Source organism: Panthera uncia, assembly GCF_023721935.1.
Source record: "Panthera uncia isolate 11264 chromosome E2 unlocalized genomic scaffold, Puncia_PCG_1.0 HiC_scaffold_19, whole genome shotgun sequence".
Lineage (NCBI taxonomy): Eukaryota > Metazoa > Chordata > Mammalia > Carnivora > Felidae > Panthera > Panthera uncia.
Genome location: NW_026057588.1, coordinates 32,309,431 through 32,330,834, shown reverse-complemented (window position 1 = coordinate 32,330,834; position 21,404 = coordinate 32,309,431). Strand labels below are relative to the sequence as shown.

Sequence of the window (21,404 nt, the reverse complement as noted above, 5' to 3'; positions counted from 1 at the left end):
GCCCCCGGTCGGGCCGCTGGAGCCTCCTTCCCCTGAGGCCAAACAGGTTGGTCGGAAGAGAGCGCCCTCCCTGGGTCGGCTGAGGAGTGCCGACCGGGTAACTGGAGAGCCACCTCGCACGCCTGACTGTCCGACCCAGCCTGGCCGCGGGGTCCCCAGCAGGGGGCGGCCTCGCTCCGCGCCGCCCGCTCCTCCCGCAGCCGCCGCCGCCCCGGCTGCCGCTCCTCCCCCGGCCCCGCCTCCCTGGCCCCCGCGCCGCCCGCCTGTCCGCCGGTCTCTGCAAGGCCGTCGGTCCGTCCGCCCGCCCTCCCGGCGCTCCTCCGCCCTGGCCCCGCTATCTCGGCCGCGCACGTCGCTTCCTCGGTCCCGGCCACCGCTAGCTGGTTCCCCGCCCCCGGGCCGGCCGCCGCCGCCGCTACTCGAGGCCGGGGATTGGCAGTGCGCGTAGGCCGCGCCGCCGCCGCTGGAGCCGGAATAAAGGGGCAGCCGAGAGAGCAGCCGGACGCCACTCGCCCCGCGCCTGACCCCGCGGGCGGCCTGGAGCAGGTGAGCAGCCGGGGCGCCTGGGGCTGCGTCTGGGGGCTACTCCCGTGCCCGCCGCACCCCTTTCCCAGCCAGTCCGCCCGCCCCCCCCCCACTACTTCCCCCCCACCTCCGGCCCGACCCGGCGGCCTCCTGGGCCTCTGGGCGCCTTGCTACTAACCGGGCCCAGTCTGCGGCCCTGGGGCCTTCCTCGGGCTCAATCGCCCTCGGGGCCGGCGCTCTGGCCGTAGCGGCCTGGCCATTCTCGGCGAGGGCTGACAGGAGACAGCCCAGCTGGGCGGGTAGCAGTGCCCGCGGTGGGGAGGTGATCGCCTTTCATTCGGTTTCCCAGGAAGGAGGAAGGGCTGGCTTGGGACGCAGGTGGGGGCCTCCCTTTGCCTCCTTTACACTCGTCTCTCTGCGGAATTATCAGGCCTCCGTGCTGTACCTTCCTGGAAAGGGCAGGGGTGGGCAGTGCAGCTGGGGGCCCAGGACCGGGGATCCTGGTTCTGGCAGCCATTCATAACGGAAAAAAAAAAAATCATCTGGGTTGGCGCATCCGGACCTAGACTGCGCTCAAAGTAGTCCCACTCCCCACTTTCCTGGGGGAGGCTTCCTACCTGCTTGCTCATGCAACCTGCTGCTTCGACCCGGAGCAGCGACTCCTTTCCTTCTTTCCTTCCCGGAAGATGCTGTGGATGACAGTTTTTCCCCCGATTCTTATGTTTCTTTGGCAGAACAGTTAGAAGCAGGGCTGGCCTGTGAAGGCATCCCCCCCCCCCTCTTTTTTTTTTTTTTTTTTTTCTACTCTTTCCCTCAGGAGAAAACTTAGAAACTTTTTGATGTTTGAGGCAGAGGAGCTGGAAACCTGAAAGTGGGTTGCCTGTAATTCTAAAAGTTCTTCCCTCTCACTGTTGTTACCTTATGCTGCCACAAAGTGGTGAGTTAGAGATTTGCCTGGGCTGGGTGGTCTTTACCTTCCATTGATAACCCAAAATGTTATGGACTTGGAGCAAGGGAACAGGGCTGTCTCTGGAAAGGTTGCCTTTTCCAGGTTGTCCTGGAGAGAGGAGAAATGCTCTGTGGTTAGCATGCTACTTACCACATTGTAGAGGCAAACTTTTAATTGCTTACCTTTTCCTCTAGGCCTTCCTCAGATTCAGAGGATTCAGGAGTTTTTTGGTGCTCAGGCAGATAACTAGAGTGGGGGCATGTTCTGCTGTGGAGACCTCCAGGCTGGGTGGGTCTACAGCCCTATCATCTACCCCCCATCTTACAGTGGCTAAGGTCTCTGCCAGGCCAACCAGACTGTTGTGTGGAGAAAGAACAGGCATATCGTCAGGATAGAGGGCCTGGGGAATACTTGAGAGGGATGTGGTTCAGTCCCTCACAAAAGAAGGTTTTTGAGATGCTCTTCGGTTCCTGTAGCTGTTTTAAATAGTGACTGTGAGGCTGTTTGCTGTTGGGCCCTCAGATCTGGGAGGCCTGGTTCTCTGTTCCGGCAGGCTATTATCCTGAGCACCAATGTCCTGGGTTGAGATTGAGGGCTCTCAGGAGCTGGAAGGCCTCAGGGAGTCCTGCACCAGTGTGTCTCTGCTTTTATCTAATATATTGGGCTTCCAAGTAAGAATCTATTTGCAAAAAAAAAAAAAAAAAAAAAAAAAAAAAAAGAAAAAGTTATGCTGCTAAAATCATTTTGGCTTAACGGGTCAGTCTTCCCCTCCCTCTTCCTTTGGAGCATGAGCAGAATTTATGACTTCTTGTATTATGGGAAGATCATCCCAGCCCCTTATCTGTGAGACAGCTGACTGAAGAGGGCTGGTCATAGGCTGGGGAGCTGGGAGGCTCTCTGCTGGAGGAGCTGAGCTGCCAGCAGACTTCTGTGGACTTGTGTGAAGAGAGCACATCTTCCAGCCCTGAACCTCTATCCCTTCCCTGATGTGGCAATGGTGTGGCAAGTGCAGGCAGAACAGGGAGAGGGCCCAGGGACCAGCTGTGTATCTCTGCCTTGAGCTCACGATTTTTCTCTTCTCTACAGAACCAATCATCGGGGAAGGGCAGAGCCTTTCTGGCATTGCTGGCATCCTGCCTCGAAGAGCCCCCTGTTCTGCAGGCAGAGCCTTGTAATCTATCTTGGTTAATGACTTGGGCGGTCTGACCAGTCCCTCTTCCGTGCCTTGTCTGAGGTTTTTGTCCATACCTGATCCCAGGCAGCTTCTGTCTGGGTTGGATCACCTTAAGTGGGAAACTGAAGCCATTACTCTCCAAACCCTGTTTCATCCTCCCAAGCATGTCGGAAAGCTGGCAGCAGCCACCACAGACGCAGCCACAGCAGCCTCAGCCACCACAGCCTCAGCACCATGCAGAACCGCCGCCGGCCCTGGCTGAGCACGCGCTGCCCCCAGGCTCAGCTGAGAACCCCCTGGGCTGTGCTGTCTATGGCATCCTCCTGCAGCCCGACCCGGGCCTCCAGCCCCCGCAGCACGCGCCCCTGCAGGCAGCCGGTGAGCCGGGCCCCAAGTGCGGTGTGTGCGGTCACGACCTGGCACACCTGTCCAGCCCGCATGAGCACCAGTGCCTGGCGGGCCACGACCGCTCGTTTCAGTGCACGCAGTGCCTCAAGATTTTCCATCAGGCTACCGACCTGCTGGAACATCAGTGCGTGCAGGCCGAACAGAAGCCTTTTGTCTGTGGCGTCTGCAAGATGGGCTTCTCGCTGCTCACCTCGCTGGCACAGCACCACAGCGCACACAGCGGCACCGGTGGCCTCGTGAAATGTTCCATCTGCGAGAAGACCTACAAGCCCGCTGAGGCCGCTGAGCCCGCAGCCACCGCTGCGTCCGCGCTGCCCCCGGCAGCCGCGCCGCCCACCGTGGCTCCCGCCGAACAGGCCGACAAGCCCTACAGCTGCTCCATCTGCCAGAAGCCCTTCAAGCACCTGTCGGAGCTGTCGCGGCACGAGCGAATCCACACGGGCGAGAAGCCGTACAAGTGCACGCTGTGCGACAAGAGCTTCAGCCAGTCGTCCCACCTGGTGCACCACAAGCGCACGCACAGCTCCGAGCGGCCCTACAAGTGCGCGGTGTGCGAGAAGACCTTCAAGCACCGCTCCCACCTGGTGCGCCACATGTACGCGCACTCGGGCGAGCACCACCTGTTCCGCTGCAACGTGTGCGAGCTGCACTTCAAGGAGTCCTCCGAGCTGCTGCAGCACCCGTGCACGCCGAGCGGGGAGCGGCCCTTCCGCTGTGGCGAGTGCCAGAAGGCCTTCAAGCGGCCGTCGGACCTGCGGCAGCACGAGCGCACGCACAGCGCGGAGCGTCCCTTCAAGTGCGATCTGTGCCCGATGGGCTTCAAGCAGCAGTACGCGCTCATGCGGCACCGGCGCACACACAAGACCGAGGAGCCCTTCAAGTGCGGCCTGTGCGAGAAGGGCTTCGGGCAGCCCAGCCACCTGCTCTACCACCAGCACGTGCACACCCTCGAGACCCTCTTCAAGTGCCCCGTGTGCCAGAAGGGCTTCGACCAGTCGGCCGAGCTGCTGCGGCACAAGTGCCTGCCGGGCGCGGCCGAGCGGCCCTTCAAGTGCCCCGTGTGCAACAAGGCTTATAAGCGGGCGTCGGCCCTGCAGAAGCACCAGCTGGCCCACTGCTCGGCAGCCGAGAAGCCTCTGCGCTGCACTCTGTGCGAGCGCCGCTTCTTCTCATCCTCGGAGTTCGTGCAGCACCGCTGCGACCCAGCCCGCGAGAAGCCACTCAAGTGCCCGGACTGCGAGAAGCGCTTCAAGTACGCGTCAGACCTGCAGCGGCACCGGCGGGTGCACACGGGAGAGAAGCCCTACAAGTGCCCCAATTGTGATAAGGCCTTCAAGCAGCGGGAGCATCTCAACAAGCACCAGGGTGTGCACGCCCGCGAGCAGCAGTTCAAGTGTGTGTGGTGCGGCGAGCGCTTCCTGGACGTGGCCCTACTGCAGGAGCACAGCGCTCAGCACAGCGCGGCGGCTGCGGCTGCGGAGGGCGCCTACCAGGTAGCCGCCTGCCTGCCCTGAGTGCGCGCCTTGGCCCCCATCCTGTCCCCGCCCAGACTCCTCGCCTTGAGCCCTCTACCTGGCCCATGGTCTGAGGCCCTGGGCCTTGAGTGACCCTGAGGACAGATGGCACTGGGCAGCCAGGGGGTGGGGGTGGGGGAGTGGGGACCTGGAAGTGGGGGAGCCAGATTGCTGGGGCTGGTCCTGATCCCACAAACCTCTTTCCCATTACAAGATTCCTTTTCTTGAGAGCCATCGGCCTCTCTTGTCTCTGGCGGCCTGGAACCAGGCTGGAAATCAAGTGGCCTGTCTCTACCCTGCGGAGGGATTGGTGCCAGCCCAACCTTCCCAAACTTTTCAGCCTAATTAGAAACCAGATAGTTTCTAGGAAGGAGGATGGCCATCGTAGGGCCTGGGAGAAGGGCCAGACCCCATAGGTGGGTTGGATGTAGGGCATCCTCCTTCAAGTTGCTGTTTGAGGGAGAAGGCCAGCTTTGTGATATGGTCCTGGGGACCAGGAGGTGAGCCACAGGCCTGTCGGTCTGCTCCAGCTAGGGGTGATGTGCCCTTCTGGTTTCTGATCGTGAGACATAACAGGAGGGCTGCACGTCTGTGAGCTGGGTATGCCTGGAGAGAACTGGCCCAGCCCAAAGGGAGGAGGCAGAGAAGTTCTCCTGTGACACATTCAGCCAGGGACAGTGCCATCCACAGGGAAAGGAGGAAAGGCAGCTTTTGTGCTGAGGGCTAATCCTGCTGTTCGAGAAGTGCCCCTTCCTACCTTTGCAGCATAGTTCCAAGCTCTGGGGAATGTGTTCTCGGCCAGACAGGACCGCTGATGTGAAAGAAGGGGATCGTTAGACCACCTTGGTGCCTGGGAGGAAGCAGGGCCAAGTGCATGATCTTACCAGTGGATGCAGACAAGTGTCCTCCCCCTTGAAGGTGTGAACCAAAGTGTCAAGGGCATGGCCCCAATCAGCTTGCCTTTGCTCTGCTTCTGGGCCAAGACCAGGCCTGGGCACCGAGGGTGGGGGAGGTGAAAGGACTCTGATCCCACAGTGCTCTCCCAGCCCGTGGGCACCCTCCCCATCAGTCTGGCTGTTGGCCTGGACCCCAGGGGTCTTGCACTGCCAAGATGCCCTGGACAACATCCAGTGACTTCCAAGGCCAGAGCATTCCCTCCTGGGGTCCCTCTAGGTCTCTGGCTGACCACCAGGGCTCATGGAGTCAAGGGTGTCTGGGGCAATAGGGAGCAGGCTGGGGAAGAGGGTTAAGGGAACCAGTAGGTGGCTGGAGTCGACTGAGATCGCTGGCCAGCGATCTCCTCCCCTCCTTGGGAAGCCCAGAGGACTTTTATTATCAAAATGATTCTTTTGAACCCGGCTGTGCCCCTGTGCTCTACCAGCCTTCCTCCTTGGGTGTGGGTCTTGAAAGACTTTAATCAGTGCTTGCGCCAAGGGCCCAGAGGAGCAGAGAGGCCCCCTTGTCTCACTGTCACCTTGAGAAGGCTGAAGAGCCCACATCTGCCTCTTCTATGAGACTGGGCTCCCTTCCTGTGCCTGCGGAGAGGGGCTGGTCCTTCCCCTCGGTGCTGGCTCTCCGTCACAATGCCTCAAAAGACATGGAACCCAGGCCGACCATAGGCCCAACTGCTCATTTTCCCCCCTTTCCTTTTGCTTTCTAAAAGCAGTTGTTATACTGTTCATAACATTGTATAGTTTAATTTCATGTCATTTTGGATCTTCTATTAAAATGTGAAAATTTGGATTTTTAAAAAGAATGACTCCATTTTAGATAGCCCCTTTTGATGTTAATATATAGTGAGTCCAATGTATGCTTTAGAAGTAAAGACATTGACCATCACAGACCAAAGCACTGCTTATTCTGGTCATTCTTCCATTGGGGGATGATGGGGCATGGAGAGGGAGAGAGAGGTGTGCAGGCCTGGGTGGTAGGCTTGGGGCTGTGACATAAGGCTGGGTTTGAATCCCGAGTTTTGAATGCTCTGGTCACACAGCTTTGGGCAAGTCACTACACCTCTTTGGGACTCAGTTGCTGCATCTGCAAAATAGGGAGGTAACCCTTGCCTTGCTCAGTTGCTGTGAGAATTAAAGGGCCTCACGTGTGGAGGCCCTGGTGGGCAAGCCATGAAGGTGCTCACCAGGGCCCCAGGGAATAGGTCTGCAGCCTCTTGGCCTCCCCAGGGGTCTAACTGCAGCTCCTGCAAAGGGAGCTGGGCTGTGAGGGACGGGCAGCTTGTGGATGGTCAGAAGCCAGGAACCTGGCCTCAGAAGCATGAGCGCTTGCTCAGCCCCAGGGGAGAACCAGGGCTTGCCTGGGGCAGCAGTGGCCCCAGGCAGATGCCCTGCCCCAGAGGGTTGCCTACTCTCACCCTACTTGTACTCACCCTGTCACATGGCCATCTGCATGTCCATGTCCCCTCTCGGCCTTCCAACCCACCTTTCTTCTGTTCCCCTGCCCCAGTGTCCCAGTGGGCCAGCTGTGACTTGGCTCCTTCCATTTCTCAAGGGCAGGGGTAGAAGGGAGAGAGGGAGAAAGCCTGCCCAGGTCTGGGCATCTGAGAGCCGGTGGAGGGTGGCTAGCTGGGTGGCCAAACACCCTGCCCTGGAGGTGGGGGTGGTGAGGGCACAAAGTCAAGAGGACAAGGAGCTGCCCGTGCCACAGGGGGCTCAAAACTGTGTGCAGAAGTCTTAGTAGAAAGGCCAAGAGGAACCTCAGATGTGACCCAGAACTAACACTCCCCTTGTCCCCTCTTTGTGTGCCCATGGGAGGACCTCCCTTGAGGAGCCATGTGGCCCTTCCTGCAGGTGTCCACCTGTCAGCAAGAGGACACCCAGGCCCCTTGTCTCTGTGCCAGGTTTGAAGCCTGGTGTCCTTTCTAGCTGAGTGACCTTAGGCAAAACCCACCCACGTTGCAGAGACTCCTGGAAAGCACTGGCATGTGTTTGGTGCTTAATAGCTTCAGGTTGCCCTTCCTGAATGGAGTGGTCTTCATGTGCCTTGGGGCAGGAGGAAACCTGGCTGGCTATAGCTGAGCTCATGTGGGGCCTATGATGACGTTCTCTTCTTCTGTCCCCACCCCCATCTCTTCACACAAAACAGCAGGTCTCCTAAGGCTCCCACCTGGCCCTCAGCCTCAGGGCTGTGGTGACACCCTGTGTCAAAACCAGGGCATTGAATGGAGCTCGGGAGCCTGGATGTATGTCCAGGTTCAAGTCCTAGTCTTTTGATAAAAAGTGACCCCAGGCGTTTGTTGACTGCCCCTCCTGGGGCCCCCAATCCCCATCTGAAACAGAGGTCTTGACTCTGATCTCTGAGGGTCCTTGGAGATCTGACACTCTGATTCTGGGAAGGTGATAGAATCAACCTGTGTCCTCTTTTCCTCTGCCTGCCTCTCCTGGCCTCCAGCCTGCTGTCCTGCTGCCTCAGTCTGGCTTCAGTCATAAGTGACAGAGACAGGATAGACTGGCGTAAGCAACTGCCCACTGCAGCTGACCGCACCTCCCACCTACTTGCCCAGGAGCCCCACAGCCTCCTGTGTCCCACAGCTGATGTAAGCCTCCCTCTTGTAGAGCATACCGTTTTCGGGAGGGCACTCCAGACATTGTGACTAGGGGTGTAAGCTAACACTACCTCCTTTAGTCTCTGGGCAGTCATTCCCTTTGCCCCAACCACTGACAGGATAGGAAGAGGGTGGTTGCTTGGGGTGAGAGGTGACACCTGGATGACAGAGCTGAGAGGAACAAGAGGGAGAGGCCGACATAAACCCCCCGTTTTGGAATTAGTACCACCCCACCCCCCACCCCCTCCTGGGGACAGATGTGCTGCACTGGTGGGGTGGGGCAGGGGTGGTGGCATTCTCCCAGGTCCTAGAAGTCATTGCCAGGGCAGGCTGGGCCCTCAAAGATGACTTTCGTAGGAAGCCTGTCATCCCAATAGCTTTGTCACTCTCCCACTGTGTGGCTGGCTGTGGGCTTGGCCCTGCACAGGGGTTGGGGGGTGGGGGTGGGGAGGACCCTGCTCTCTGGGGGTGGAGCCTGTGCTCGCAAGCCATGGTGGCAGTGGTGTGGTGTTGTGGTGAAGAGCACCACAGTCAGACCTGGCTAGAGTCCCTCTCTGCCACTCAGCAGCAACAAAGCATTGGGCAGGTGGTGGGACATCTCAAGCCTCATTTTCCTCATTGGTGAAATGGAGCCAGATGCTGCTGTCCTCTGGGTGTAGGGTGAGGGCACAGTGAAATGGCCTGTGTGGAGGGTTTGGCATGTAGCGGCCACTCAGGAAAGCAGAACAGTGGGAGGCCAGAGGCTGAAGGGAGCTGGCCTAACTCTTCCATCTGAATGTCGGGGCTCTCCCCACCCCTACACGCCATGCCACTCATAAGACCCTTTTCTTCTGCCGGCTGGTCACAGCCTCATATCATCTCCATGAGATGGGCAGGATGCACTTGAGTATGCCCTTTGGGCTGACCCCTGAGATCCCAAAGCCATGCATTTGGTGATGAGAGAGGCCTGGAATTGTGGGGTCTGGCCTGGTGGGGAACAGATAGAGAGGCTGGGACAGCCCCTGGCTCTGAACTTCACAGGCCTCGAGCTCTGGCCACTGAAGCCTGGGGCTCTGGTTCCAACCCACTCTTTGTGGGCCAGGAAGCCAGGCACAATGGCTGGGACTGGTGCCGGCACCCGGTCTGGCCAGGGCAGCAGGAAAGCTCTTCACCATCCGGCAGAGGGGGCAGCTGGCCCTCTGGTGGGCCCTTGACTCCCAAAGGGATTAAAGCTGCTGTGTTCTGTCTCCCCATCCGTTCAGAAGCAGCTCCATAAAGAGCCTAGGCCTCCTCAGACGACTTTGTGGAAACCTCTGTCTCCAGTCCTCCGTCCTGACTTTCTACCTCCCCACCTCATTCCCTCTTCCGGAGCAGGCCTCAGCCAGGACCATGGGCTGCTCAGGCTTTGGACGTTTGCCCGGGGCCTCCCAGCCTGGGCCAGGCTCGCCTGTGATAAGTTCCACATCCCATCCTCAAACGGGTGCTTTCTTTGTTCCTTGAAGGTCACGGCTCCAGGAAAAGCCTTGGCCGCTATTGATTTTCACGAATCTACCAAGATTCCAGGCCCAGAATGCCCAGTCCTCCTCAGGGCCCTGAAAAGGAGGTCAAGGGAAGGGGTGAGGATAGGGGGTGCCCTCGGGGTCTCCCCCTTCGCTGTGTGTGTGCAGCCCCAAACCTAGGTCTGCATTCCTGCCTCTGTTCATCCACAAGCATTACCAGTGCCGGCAGCTTGCTGGGCACTGAGCGGGTACTGCAGGGCATGAGACTGAAACTTCAGATGAGGGACTTTTGAGGTTTTCATGTATCAAACGGTAGGGTCAGAAATGTCAGAGCTGCTGATTTTTAGCACAAAATATCATATGTGAGTCCTCCCTGACCCTTGATCCATCCCCATTGCCAGCCCCAGGCCCTGTGTGAGGATGTGTATTGTGTTACTTTGTAATAAACACAACTATTACTTTGTAGTAATTGTTTCATTTAGTCCAGATCTGACTGTTGGTGTTGGGGGGCCCCAGGCCCCGTTCCTGAGCCCTGCGTTCACTCGGAGAAAAGGAGCCACCAAGTGCAGTATTTCCTTAGAACCAACTATGGGCCAGAGGCTAGGAGTCAGTCCCCCCCAAAATAGCTACCGTCAGGTCCTCATGGTCTTGGGGAAGACTGGGGGGGGGGGGAGAGGGGAGGCCTGGAGGGAGCCCTGCTTGGGAGAAATGGTAGGATTTGGTTAGGAAGAAGTGCAGAAAGCATTTCAGGTAGGATGAAGGCTTTGAACAAAGGGCAGACAAGAGCCTGCTGTGTTCAGAACAGCAAGGAGTCTGGTGGGGGGGGGGGGGTTGTGTTGGGGTAATGCCTTGAGGCCCAGGGCCAGGGAGGTGGGCTGGGGACTGGCCAAAAGACCTGCAGGTGGGGCCATGGAAGCTGGAAAGCCTCCAGGGCAGAGGCCATAGGGAGGATTTCTAATGTGATTGATTGATTGATTGATTTTTTTTTTTATTTTTATTTTTTAACATTTTTATTTATTTTTGAGACAGAGAGAGACAGAGCATGAACAGGCGAGAGGCAGAGAGAGAGGGAGGCACAGAATCCAAAGCAGGCTCCAGGCTCCGAGCTGTCAGCACAGAGCCCGACGCGGGACTCGAACTCACGGACCGCGAGATCATGACCTGAGCTAAAGTCGGACGCCCAACCGACTGAGCCGCCCAGGCGCCCCGATTGATTGATTTTTAAATTATTGTTTTCCCAATAGAAATTATTTAAAATTTTTTTTTAATGTTTTATTTATTTTTGAGACAGAGAGAGACAGAACGTGAGCAGGGGAGGGGCAGAGACAGAGCGAGACACAGAATCCGAAGCAGGCTCCAAGCTCTGAGCTGTCAGCACAGAGCCCAACGCGGGGCTCGAACCCACAAACCGTGAGATCATGACCTGAGCCAAAGTCGGATGCTTAACCGACTGAGCCACCCAGGCACCCCTAACGTGATCTATTGATGAGTAAAGAGCCTCCTGAGGCTGAGAGGGCTTTGAGGCCAGGACACAGTGGCCCCAGGTTGGGTAGGAATGGGGCTTTTCCCATCTCTTGGCCTCTGGATGGGGTTAACAAATGTGTTCACCCCCAGGAAGCCCCCTCTGGTTTCTTCCCCATTCTTGGCTTGTATCTCTCTCATCGCAGAAAGGCGGTGGAATGTGGTGGCTGCAGGCTCGAGGGTCAGGGATGCTGGCTTCAATTCCCAGCTCTGCCAATCACCAGCAGTGTGACCTTGGGCCAGTCATTTAACCTCCCTGAGTCCATTTCGTCATTCATAACACGGGTTTAAAATTACCCATCTCATGGTGTCTGCAAAGTGCTTACTTCATACATTATCTTGTGCTTAAAAACTAGAAAGTGCGGGGGTACCTGGCTGGCTCAGTCAGAAGAGTGTTTGGCTCTTGATCTTGGGGTCCTGAGTCTGAGCCCCATGTTGGGCATAGAGATTACTTAAAAAATAAATAAATAAACTTAAAAAAATAGAAAGTGCATAGCGAATCAGGCTCGTTGATGCTCATCTACTCTGTATTTTCTTCATTCTTGGGCACATGTTTTTATGCCTATGGAATCAGGATTCAGTGTATACCTGGTGGGCAAGAACCAAATTAAACTGCTGGTGTGGGTTGCCATTCGCAGTGTCTTGGGCTTGAGGAACGTGGCCTAGGTGTGCCCACATTCTCACCTTCTGCTTTCAGGTTTGAATCAGCTGGGCCTGCCTTCCTCCTACTAGGACTGGAAGCACCTCACAGGCAGGGATGGCATCTGGTCTGTGTCTTTCCCACACCCAGCACTGAGTGAGACAAGGCCTCAAATATCTGCTGGGCCAAATTCCTGGAGGGCCTTGCCCAGTCATTCAGTGTCAAGGAAGCAGGGCCAGGAAAAAACTCCCAGGGACTTGATTCTCACTGGAATACTGAAGCATGCCCTCTGGCTGTCCCAAGACCCACACAGGGCAGGACTGTTGTGATGTGAGCTTTGGGCAAATCTATCCATTCTCTGAGCTGTCATGCTGGGGGTGGCACTCAGGGCTGCAGAATGTGGCTCTGACACCTCACGAGGTTCTGTCTGTGGCTTCCCAAGGTTCAAGCCAGGTGGACTGCCCTTTGGGCTTGGAGGAAAGGGTTTTTTCCTGCATGAAATGGCAGGAGGCTGGGTGCCTTCTGAATAGGCCCTCAAGGAGGCAGGGACTCTGTGATCTGCTTACTTCTTCCTGTCTGCTCCTCCCCATGTTCCGGCTCTGTTGTCAGCAGAACCCCACACATGAGGACAGACAGACACCATGGTTCCTTACCTCGGTATAAGGATAGTACCCATCACCTCCACCCCTAAAAGAAATTGAAAAAAGCCTAGTGTCTATAAGGCAGCCTCTGTCTGCATTATCAGACAACAACACAACTCATCTCCTTGTTTTTTACCCAAGATTGAATAAAAGACTTCCCATTCTGGGAAATAATTTATTCTACAAATCTTGAGTGCAAACTATACATGAATACCGTGTCAAATACTGGGACTTTCTTTGAGTCCTGAGCCCTGGGTTTGGCTGGAGGTGAATGACTTCCTGATCTGGGCCTCAGTTTTCCCATCTGTGATATGGGATAGCGTTGGTTCTGGTCGCTTTGCAGAGTGTTTATAGAGCATGAGGTCTGGAGGAGATAAATGAGCCACATGGCATTGTGTTCGGAATAGTGTAATATAGGCTCCAGAAATAAGAGGCTGGTAGTAGTCTTTAAATTCCTTCCACATGAGACCTGGCCTGCATGCAGTAGGTGCTCAGTAAATATTAGTGGAAGGAGATGGGGAGGGTGTAAGTAACCTAACCTTTGTGGACGCTGACTCTCCAGAAAATCAGATGACAACAAGGAGCCTCTCCATGAGAAAATGTATATGTGGGTGGACACATCATTTTGTTCACAATCTCACAAGGTTCATGGATCCCTGAGGTTCCAGATCCTAGCAGCAGAGTCTTGTTCAAACAGTCTTTGAGCTGGGTGGCTATTTACCTGATTGGGATCTGTCCTTGCACACTGCCCACCAAGTGGGATGTGGATGGGGTATCTAGAAGGTCTGGGAGCTCAACATTTATCTTGGCTCTCTAACCATGCCAGAGACACTCTTCCTTAACCCCTTTGAATTTGGTTATCCTGGCCCTGGCCCAGGACTGCCTATGGCTGGCCCCAGGACATTGTGCTTTCCTCTCTGTAGTTTGGACAGATGAGGGCTAGTCCTAAAGCTCTGTGGATAGAGCAGACAATGCTTGCTCTACACCCAGAGGCTGCCTCTAGGCCACCAGAGCCTTCCAGGCCCAGAGAAGCCCCCCCAGAGTATATTGGTATGGTGGAAGCTTTTGAGAGAGGTGTCTAACAATCCCTTTTGACCCGGGCCCAAGTTCAGCATCTGAAGTGGAGGGAGCCTGGTTGTGAGGCTGCAAGCAGGGGATGGGGCATAGGGAAAACCCATTTTGCAGGCAGGCTATCTCTACACCTCACCCCTGGCTGAGCCCTGGGGCTTAGACTCTGACTCTCTACCTGGGGTCATGAGACAGCTTTCTCCAGGCTCCCACCACTCCTCAGGAGTTGGCAGGAGACAGGTAAAGGTAGGACATCATCATCCTGAGGTACTGACCCTTCTCCCAGTTCGTACAACACACACACACACACACACACACACACACACACACACGTGCCTGATTCCTTCCTGGGGGAGCATTAGGTTTATTTCCAGTCTGGCTGAACTCTTAGGGAGATGGGTGGTGCCACCATACTCGCTCTGTCCTGCTGGAGAACCGGAGATGGCATAGCCCAGCAGCCTGAGGACTGGCTTCCTTTTCACAGATTAATGCCAGGGGGTCAGGTAGTTGACACGACTGTGGAGAGAAACAGGGGTGAGGCAGGGGCCTCCAGGGTGTCCTGGAAAGTCAGGCTGTCCTTCTCTAGGCTTTTCCCCCAAACCCGCCACCCTGTCCTCGAGGCTCTGAAAACACACCTTCCATCCTGCCTTTCTATGGCTCAAGAGCCTTCAATGGCTCCCTGTTTCCTTTTATTTATATATTTTCAGTGACTCTGCTTGACTTTCAAGCCCCCCCTCCCCCACTTTCACTTTGCCTCATCTTTTGTTTCCCATTGATTACGAATAATGTACTGCTTTGCTCATTTTTCAAACATTTAGTGCACCTGCTCTAGCAGGCACTATGTAGCAGTAAGAAGTCAGAAAGCATTCCCTTGTGTGTGCACAGGGTGGGTGAGAGAAGGCAAGCTCTCCAACGATAAGTATAATGCCATAGTCTGCATGCTGTCAGATATGCGTGCACATGTGGTGAGCGACCCAAGGGGGTTTAAGCTAGAGGGGAGAGGCAGGGGATCAGCAAAGACTTCAAGAAGGATGGAACATCTAGGCTGGGCTTTCAAGGGTGGGGAGGAATTTTCCAGGCAGAGAGGGAAGGATTATCTAGCCCCAGCAACAGCAGCAGCAAAGGTGTGGAGTGCCTGGTTGTGCTGGTCCTTTGGATGATACCCAGGAGTCTGGTACTGCTGCCGTGGAGGGAAGGGGGCTGGGTAGGTGGGAGATGACCAAATGATGAAGATGCCTGAATACCTTGCACACTCCTGCTGGGAACACGAGCCTCAGCCCTTACCACCTATCCACATCCTGGAAGGCAAACTCTCAGTTCTTTCCATCATGTGTCTTACGTGCCTGTTTAGTCTTCCAGCCGCTTTCCTCCCTGGTAAGCCCTCCTCCTTTTGGCCTAGTCTGAGCCAAATCTGGTGAGACAGGCACCCTGCTCCCCCCCACCCCCCAGCAGGCCATCCTTTTGCCTGGCGAGGATCTCTTAGGAGGGAGGCAACTCAGTCCCCCAATATCACCCAGGAGGTACCAATCCCTTGGTGCGAGGCCCCGTGGGTGCAGTGGGGTCTGAGAATCCCCAGAGTCCAGAGGCGGCCAAGGCACAGCCCCGACGACGGGCGAGTGGCTAGGTGCGAGCAGGGGCGGGGTCACTCCCCTACCTGTAGATTGAGCCGAAGCGCCGGTAAGCATTCCTGCGAAAAACGGAGGAGGAAGGTAAGCCCGAGGTGGGGAAGGGCGACCCTATCCAGGAACCTCACTCCCATCTCCAGAAGCGCCATCCCACCAGAAGGATTACTAAAGTCCACCCTCGTCCCACCTAAGACCTCCACTCCGAAAGGGTGGGGTTGCCAGGGGGGACTGGGCGACAGGGTGTTCCGCTTGATAGGAATTAAACACCTATTCATTTTGAAACTGCACTTTTTTGGAGGTGTATTGGAGCCCAGCAGTTCTTCCCAGGTCTCACAGTTTCAAGAGTCACTAACTGTACTCTGAAGAAGATGGCCATGTACTCTGAGGCCCATCTTCCTTCCCTGAGGTATGGGGTCCCGGGGCCTGTGCCGTCACTTACAGGGTGTCGAAAGGCAGGGGCTTCTGTCCGTAGCGGTCCAGGCTGGGGTTCTGGTTGAGACAGTACTGGCGCAGGGCCAGAGGAATGGGGGGCCCGTGAATCTAGGGGGACACTGACCCCCGCCCCCGCCCCGCACATTGCTCTCTGCCGGAGATCTTAGCCCTGGGGACTGGGAAACCCTGCCTGGGCGTACTTTCCCCTCCCCGACCCCCGTGTTAGCCTCTCCTTCCCCACCCCCTGGTCCCCAGGGACAGGTCAGCGCGCAGCCCTCCTTACCCGCCAGTTCTGGGTCACCTCGGGCTTCAAGTACCGCACCGCGTAGCCACTGAAACTCTCCACTGCGGAGAGACCACCCATCTGCAGCCCCCAGCCCGCCGCGGACAAACTCCGCCCCCGCTCTTACCTGAGCCCGCCCCTAGATCAAACCACGCCCACACACTTGTTATTTGAGCCAGTCCCGCCTCCCCTGCCCCGCCAGAACAAGCCCCGCCTCCAAACCCTGCTCCAAGGGCCCCAGACCCAGCCCTGCGCGCAGCCTCCGCCCCAATGGCGTCCTCTGGCCTGGACCTGACCCCTGCCTCCTCCACAAGACGAACGCCACCTCCCTGTCCCTCAGCCCATTTCGGTCCCGCTCACTCTCTGTGCCCAGCTGCTCCTCAGCTTCCCCGCTGTCCTTGCCCCAGCCCACCTGATGCCGCCGCCCGCCCCCCAGCCGCAATTGGCTTCCCGGGTCTCTCCCGCCTTATGGCATCCTCCGCGCCCAGTAGACTGACCCCTCTTGTTCAGGCAGGGCAACTTGAACTCGCCAGCCGAGGACACGAAGCGGGACCAGTCCTCAATGGCGCGAGTGAAACAAGGCCAGTCCACCCGGTTGATGCCCGGCGCGATGGGTACCAGCTTTCCCTCATGGCACCTGTTTTGGAGTCTCCGGCCGGTTTCGGTGATGTCCTGCCGGGCGATGGGAGTCAGGGCCGCGTGGTAGGTGCTGAAGCCTGGGGGGCGACCCAGACCGCCCCATAGACAGGAGCTGACAACTTGGCCCATCTGACCCATGGGCCTGATGGAGGGCCTTGAAGCCCCTAAAGGAGATGGGAAGGGGGAAGGGCCACAAGCAGGCAGCTGGAGAACCAGAGGTACTTGGGGCTGGGCACAGGCAGGGCCTTCACACCGTCTCCCCTGAGCAAACCCAGGGCCAGAAGCAAAGGACACTCACCAAGCACTGCAGGGGTTTATTGGGGACACCGAAAAGTGTGAAGTAGGCGTTGTCAAAGTCATCTGAAGAAGAAAAAGGAGGGAAGAGGTAGGTGTCTCCTCTACTTTGGACCCGAGTCCTACTTCTGGGAATTTATCCCACATTACAGGTACACAACTGGGAAATGATAGGAGTAAAAGATCTACCCATTTCAACATTGTTCATAAGAGAAAATCGCCGGGAATAGCTCAAGTGTCTCATTCAAGGACTTGTTAAATACACTCATACATCCTCGCTATGCAGCTACTTAAAATAGGAAATTCTCGATACAAGACCTCCAAGGTGCAGAAGAGTATATGCTGTATGCTACCTTTTGCTTTAAAGCATAAAACTGAGGAGATTGGAGGCAGAGAAGAATATACATTCAGGTCATCACCTTAACCATGTCATCAAACTTGGCATCACGAATAGCAGGATAACAACATTATGTGCCTCCTGCTGAAGCACTATGGCAAGCATGCAAGATTCTGGCCAGCAGTGTTTTACCTGGTTAATCAAGCCTCCCCATCCAGCTTCTCGTTTACAGAAAACAGTCAAGGTAAACAACACCCTAAGGAAACAATCACTCGCATTCACAATGTAGGACTGTCTATCATGTAACTATTTTGAACTCTAAAAAGTCGATATGAGGGAAAAATGGAAAGTGGGCAGACTATTTCAGACTGAAACTAAAGATATGTAACACCCAGTTGCAATGCACAATCCTAGATTGCAGTCTGGTTCCAGAAGGAATTTTATTTTATTTTATTTTATTTTATTTTATTTTATTTTATTTTATTTATTTTATTTTATAGTTTTTTGTTTTTGTTTTTGTTTTTGTTTTTTGTTTTGTTTTGTTTTTTTGAGAGAGAAAGAACACGTGGGGAAGGGCAGAGAGAGGGAGAAAGAGAATCCCAAGCAGGTTCCAGGCTGCAAGCACAGAGCTAGATGGGGCTCAAAGTCACGAAATTGTGAGATCATGACTTGAGCAGAAACGAAGAGTTGGACGCTCAACCAACACCCAGCTGCCCCCAAAAGGATTTTAAAGCTATGAGATATCTTTAGGGGTCATTTGGGACATTTAAATATAGACCACATATTATGTGTTAGGGAATTATTGTTAACTTTCCTAGATGTGATAATGGTATTGTGTCACAGAGGAGGCTGTTAGCAGTAGGAGCTGCTTGTTGAAGAGTGTGGGAGAGTGTGAGTGTGTGTGTGTGTTAGAAAGAGAAGAATCAAATATGGTAATACAGTGCCCGAAGCAGGTGGAAGGCAACCGGTGTTCATAGTATTATCCTTCCAACTTTTCTCTATGTTTGAATACACTCATAGTAAAAAGTTGGGGAGCAGAAGTATATATATTTGTATTTGCATTAATAAACAGTGGAAGGATACATTAGGAACTAGATGGACACCTGTAAATCAGCAGAGGTGGAGAGTGGAGGCGGCGAGGTGTTAAAACGTACATTATTACAGCATTTTGAATTTTGATTACTTTTATTAAAAGCATATACTTGCCATAAAATACATATCTAAATCAAGAGCGTTCCCTAAAAATGTAAATTGCTGGTTTCCAAGAGCCTTCCCACACAGCAGTTAGTGGGAGCCCCATGGCTGATCCCTCATAGAGGGACAGGTGGGGGGGCCCCACTTCACCTTTCATCCCTCCCTCCTCCCCACCTCCCCACCCACCTCTGGCATGTCCCATCTTGGCCCCTGCAGGGCTCTGCACGGGACCTCTGGAGGTCTCCATTGCAGTCTCTGACACCCTCACCCCACCTGTCACCTCAGCTGCAACCTGGGCCTCATTCCAGACTTCCTGCTCTTGCTCGGCACCCACTCTGTTACCAAATCCTGTTACTTTATCTCCTAAATACCTTCCCAAACCCTCTCCTGTGGCCAAGACACTGTCACTCCTTCCTGAAGACTGTGTTCCCTCCCGGTGTCTTAACACCCACCCCCCTTATCCACCTCTGGTCCCTCTGGGCCATCCTCCACCCCCTCCCCACCCCCAGAATGTTCAGACCTCTTTTCTGCTTCAGGTCTTCAGAGGTTCCTCTTTTCTCTCCCAAGTCCAGACCCCTGAGCTTAGCAACAGGGCCCTTTCTGAGCTGTGCCCTTCTCCCCTCCCCAGCTCCTACTGTGATCACCAACCTTACCCTTTGGCCCAACCAACCCCCACCCCCCAAGTTCACCCAACACCTCCTGCAGCTTTTCTTTTCCAGGCCCCTGTACATGCTGTTCCCTCTAGCTAGGACACCTTTGCTTCCCCGCCGCCGCAGCTCAGTGTCAGGCACCAAGCAAGTGCTTAATAAATGTGTGGAAATGAATGTGTATTCCTGCATTCATTCATTCATTCATTCATTCATTCACAGGCACCCCCACCTCCACACCTAAGCCGCTCAATGGATGAAGACTTACTCCTTGGGCCTATGCTGCCTTTTCACCCCAAAGACGCTCAGGTCCTCCTCCCATTCACGGTAAGCGTGAGGAGGCTATTCCTCTTTTCCATCTGGAGAGCAGGTTGGGCAGAAGCTGTCATTATTGCTTTTATTATCACTCCTACTACTACCACAACTGACTTCTGCACAGCTCTCTCTCTCTCTGAATAACAACCGCCACATTATTGTTGCGCACGTACTATGTGCCGGGCACTACGAGAAGCACTTGCCGGGTACTAAGTGCTTCTCTTGGCTTGTTTTAATCTCACGATAACCTTGCAAGGCAGGCGCTGTTATCATCCCCATTTTCCTGATAGGGAAGCAGAGGCTCAGACCTAAGCAGAGCTGGGACTAGCCCTTTTAACGCTTTCATGTGCCACCGACGGCCTTGCCCTCTACCAGGGCTCTCCTTGAAACCCTCCACCCACTCCTTTCCCAAAGGCCCAGAGGGGCCGCGGACGCCAGCGGCAGCCAGGTGGCCTGACCTTTGCGGCAGTAGGTGGTGGACCGGCAGTGCTCGTCCGAAAGACAGGCCCTGACAGAGTCCATGTCCATGCGGCGCAGGCTGGGCAAGGCCGGGTGGTAGAGCTGCCGCTTCACGCCCGCCAGCTGGTTGCGCGTCCGTGCCACCGGCAGCAAGATGGCTGGGGACGCGTACACGTGGGTGGAGCCGTCCTCCCAGGGCACCAGGTCGACGATGCGGGCCATGGCTGGGGAGCAGAGACACCCCGACCAAACACCCTCCTGTGGGGTAGCGCGACCTTGGCCAGTGCGGATTTGTCTACTCGCCCAACGGTTATGGACGATGTACCCTCGGCTAGGAGCTCCCCATGTGGTGTCAGGGACACCCGGACTCACGCACGCATGCACAAACACACGACGTGCTCAGGGCTCTGGCAGGTGAGCACAGGGTGTGTGTGGTTGGGAACGGTCTAAAAGAGGAGGCATAAGAGTCTTCTATTCTTAAATAATGATCAGGAAGAAGCAGCAGCAAGTGGGTTCAGAATTTAGCTCAGTCTGCCTCTGGGTAGCTAATTATGGACTTCTGGCCTTAGCTAAAGTGCCTGGCATTTACTCAAAATTCTACAGGGAGACACAGGAAAGTTTTAAATAAGGGGAGAGGCATGAACTACAAGAGATATGAACTACAAAAGCATTGCTGGTTACTCAGTGCCTCCCTTTAAAGAGCGGCTATTCCCACAGCCTTTTGGTCATTTAAACGTTAGGAGAATTTGTTGAGCTGGCTTGCTTTCTTCCTGACCCAGTTACAGGTGCGAGAGGGAGGTGGGCGGTAAGTGGGTAGGAGGAACGAGGACCTTGGACCATGGAGGAACAGGGAGAGGGCAAGGTGACTGGCCTGAGGAAGCTGTCTCAGGGGGTAGGCCTGCATGGGGAGGATGGGGAATGGGGCGGGGAGAAGTGGGGGGGAAGGGACACACTGCTCCTCACCCACCAACAGTGGCTACCTTGTCTGCAGGGCACAGGCCCCAGATGCACAGGCCTACGAGGGTTTTCTGCTCTTCTGACTACTCAGTGGGGAGAAGAGGCAGGAAGATGGGCTGGCCTCAGAGCCTTATACAGTAGGAGCACAAAGGAACATTCTGCAGAGACAATGCCCACTGCAGCCTGATTGTGAGGACGCCTGCTCCTCGGCAACCCTGGCAACTGTAGGCTCTGAGGAGAGGAGCCAGCTAGCAAGGGTGCTGTGAACTGGCCCCCGCTTTCAGCTTTCCTGAAGGTTGCTGTCTCCCAAGCCTTAGCACAAGCCAGGCATGTTGAGAAATGTCCGAAAGGAAGTGGGCTCCCTGGAGGCAGCCATACAAGGGCTAGCCAGGGCAGGCTGTGTGATCCTGGACTAGTCGCTGTCTCTCTCTAGGTTTCAAGGCTCTGTGTTAGGCAAGACCCTAGGTCCTGCCATGCAGGGCGACTGTGGGCTCTCCTGGAAACCTGAGGGCACTGCCCTGCCTGCCTGCCAGCCCTTGGGTCTCCAAGGGTGGCGATTAGCAGTGGCCAGTATCCAGGGTCAGCATAAAGGGATCAGGGAGAGTGGTGGCCTCAGCAGGATAGGGATTAGCAGGTGATATTCTAGCCCTGGCCCACTGGAGTCCTGCAGCCTCCCTCCCTCCTTCCCAGGAAACAGAGGTCATGAGTGCCTAAGCCCAGCACTTGAAAGCCCCGGGGCCTGCCC

General features: G+C 55.6%; 2 protein-coding genes across 5 annotated transcripts; one reads left to right on the top strand and one right to left on the bottom strand.

Moving 5' to 3' along the window:
- The first annotated feature begins 456 nt into the window (after positions 1-456).
- ZNF319 (zinc finger protein 319) lies at positions 457-8,545 on the top strand. Of its 2 annotated transcripts, none has more exons than XM_049622360.1 (2): positions 457-546; positions 2,561-8,545. In XM_049622360.1, the coding sequence occupies exon 2, from the start codon at positions 2,813-2,815 to the stop codon at positions 4,568-4,570; it is 1,758 nt and encodes a 585-aa protein (XP_049478317.1). In that variant the 5' UTR covers positions 457-546; positions 2,561-2,812; the 3' UTR covers positions 4,571-8,545. The 2 variants fall into 2 exon arrangements, with proteins under 2 accessions (XP_049478317.1, XP_049478318.1); XM_049622361.1 differs by lacking the exon at positions 457-546 and adding an exon at positions 1,344-1,462.
- A 5,280-nt stretch (positions 8,546-13,825) lies between these two features.
- Positions 13,826-20,792, bottom strand: TEPP (testis, prostate and placenta expressed). 3 transcript variants are annotated; one of them, XM_049620799.1, is made up of 8 exons: positions 20,683-20,792; positions 19,702-19,926; positions 16,755-16,816; positions 16,315-16,489; positions 15,818-15,879; positions 15,542-15,606; positions 15,132-15,164; positions 13,826-13,993 (listed from the first exon to the last, which is right to left on the bottom strand). In XM_049620799.1, the coding sequence occupies exons 2-8, from the start codon at positions 19,922-19,924 to the stop codon at positions 13,963-13,965; spliced, it is 651 nt and encodes a 216-aa protein (XP_049476756.1). In that variant the 5' UTR covers positions 19,925-19,926; positions 20,683-20,792; the 3' UTR covers positions 13,826-13,962. The 3 variants fall into 3 exon arrangements, with proteins under 3 accessions (XP_049476756.1, XP_049476755.1, XP_049476754.1); XM_049620798.1 differs by lacking the exon at positions 15,542-15,606 and having other exon boundaries at positions 19,702-19,960; XM_049620797.1 differs by lacking the exon at positions 15,542-15,606.
- Positions 20,793-21,404: the final 612 nt, after the last annotated feature.

Excerpts from the sequence above, each read along its gene's own strand:
- ZNF319 (XM_049622360.1), top strand. The coding sequence starts at position 2,813 with ATGTCGGAAAGCTGGCAGCAGCCACCACAGACGCAGCCACAGCAGCCT.
- TEPP (XM_049620798.1), bottom strand. The coding sequence starts at position 19,924 with ATGGCCCGCATCGTCGACCTGGTGCCCTGGGAGGACGGCTCCACCCAC. Across the intron at positions 16,490-16,754 it reads ATAAACCCCTGCAGTGCTTG|GACATCACCGAAACCGGCCG; the intron begins GTGAGTGTCCTT and ends ATCGCCCGGCAG. Across the intron at positions 15,165-15,817 it reads AGGTGACCCAGAACTGGCGG|GAATGCTTACCGGCGCTTCG; the intron begins GTAAGGAGGGCT and ends CGTTTTTCGCAG.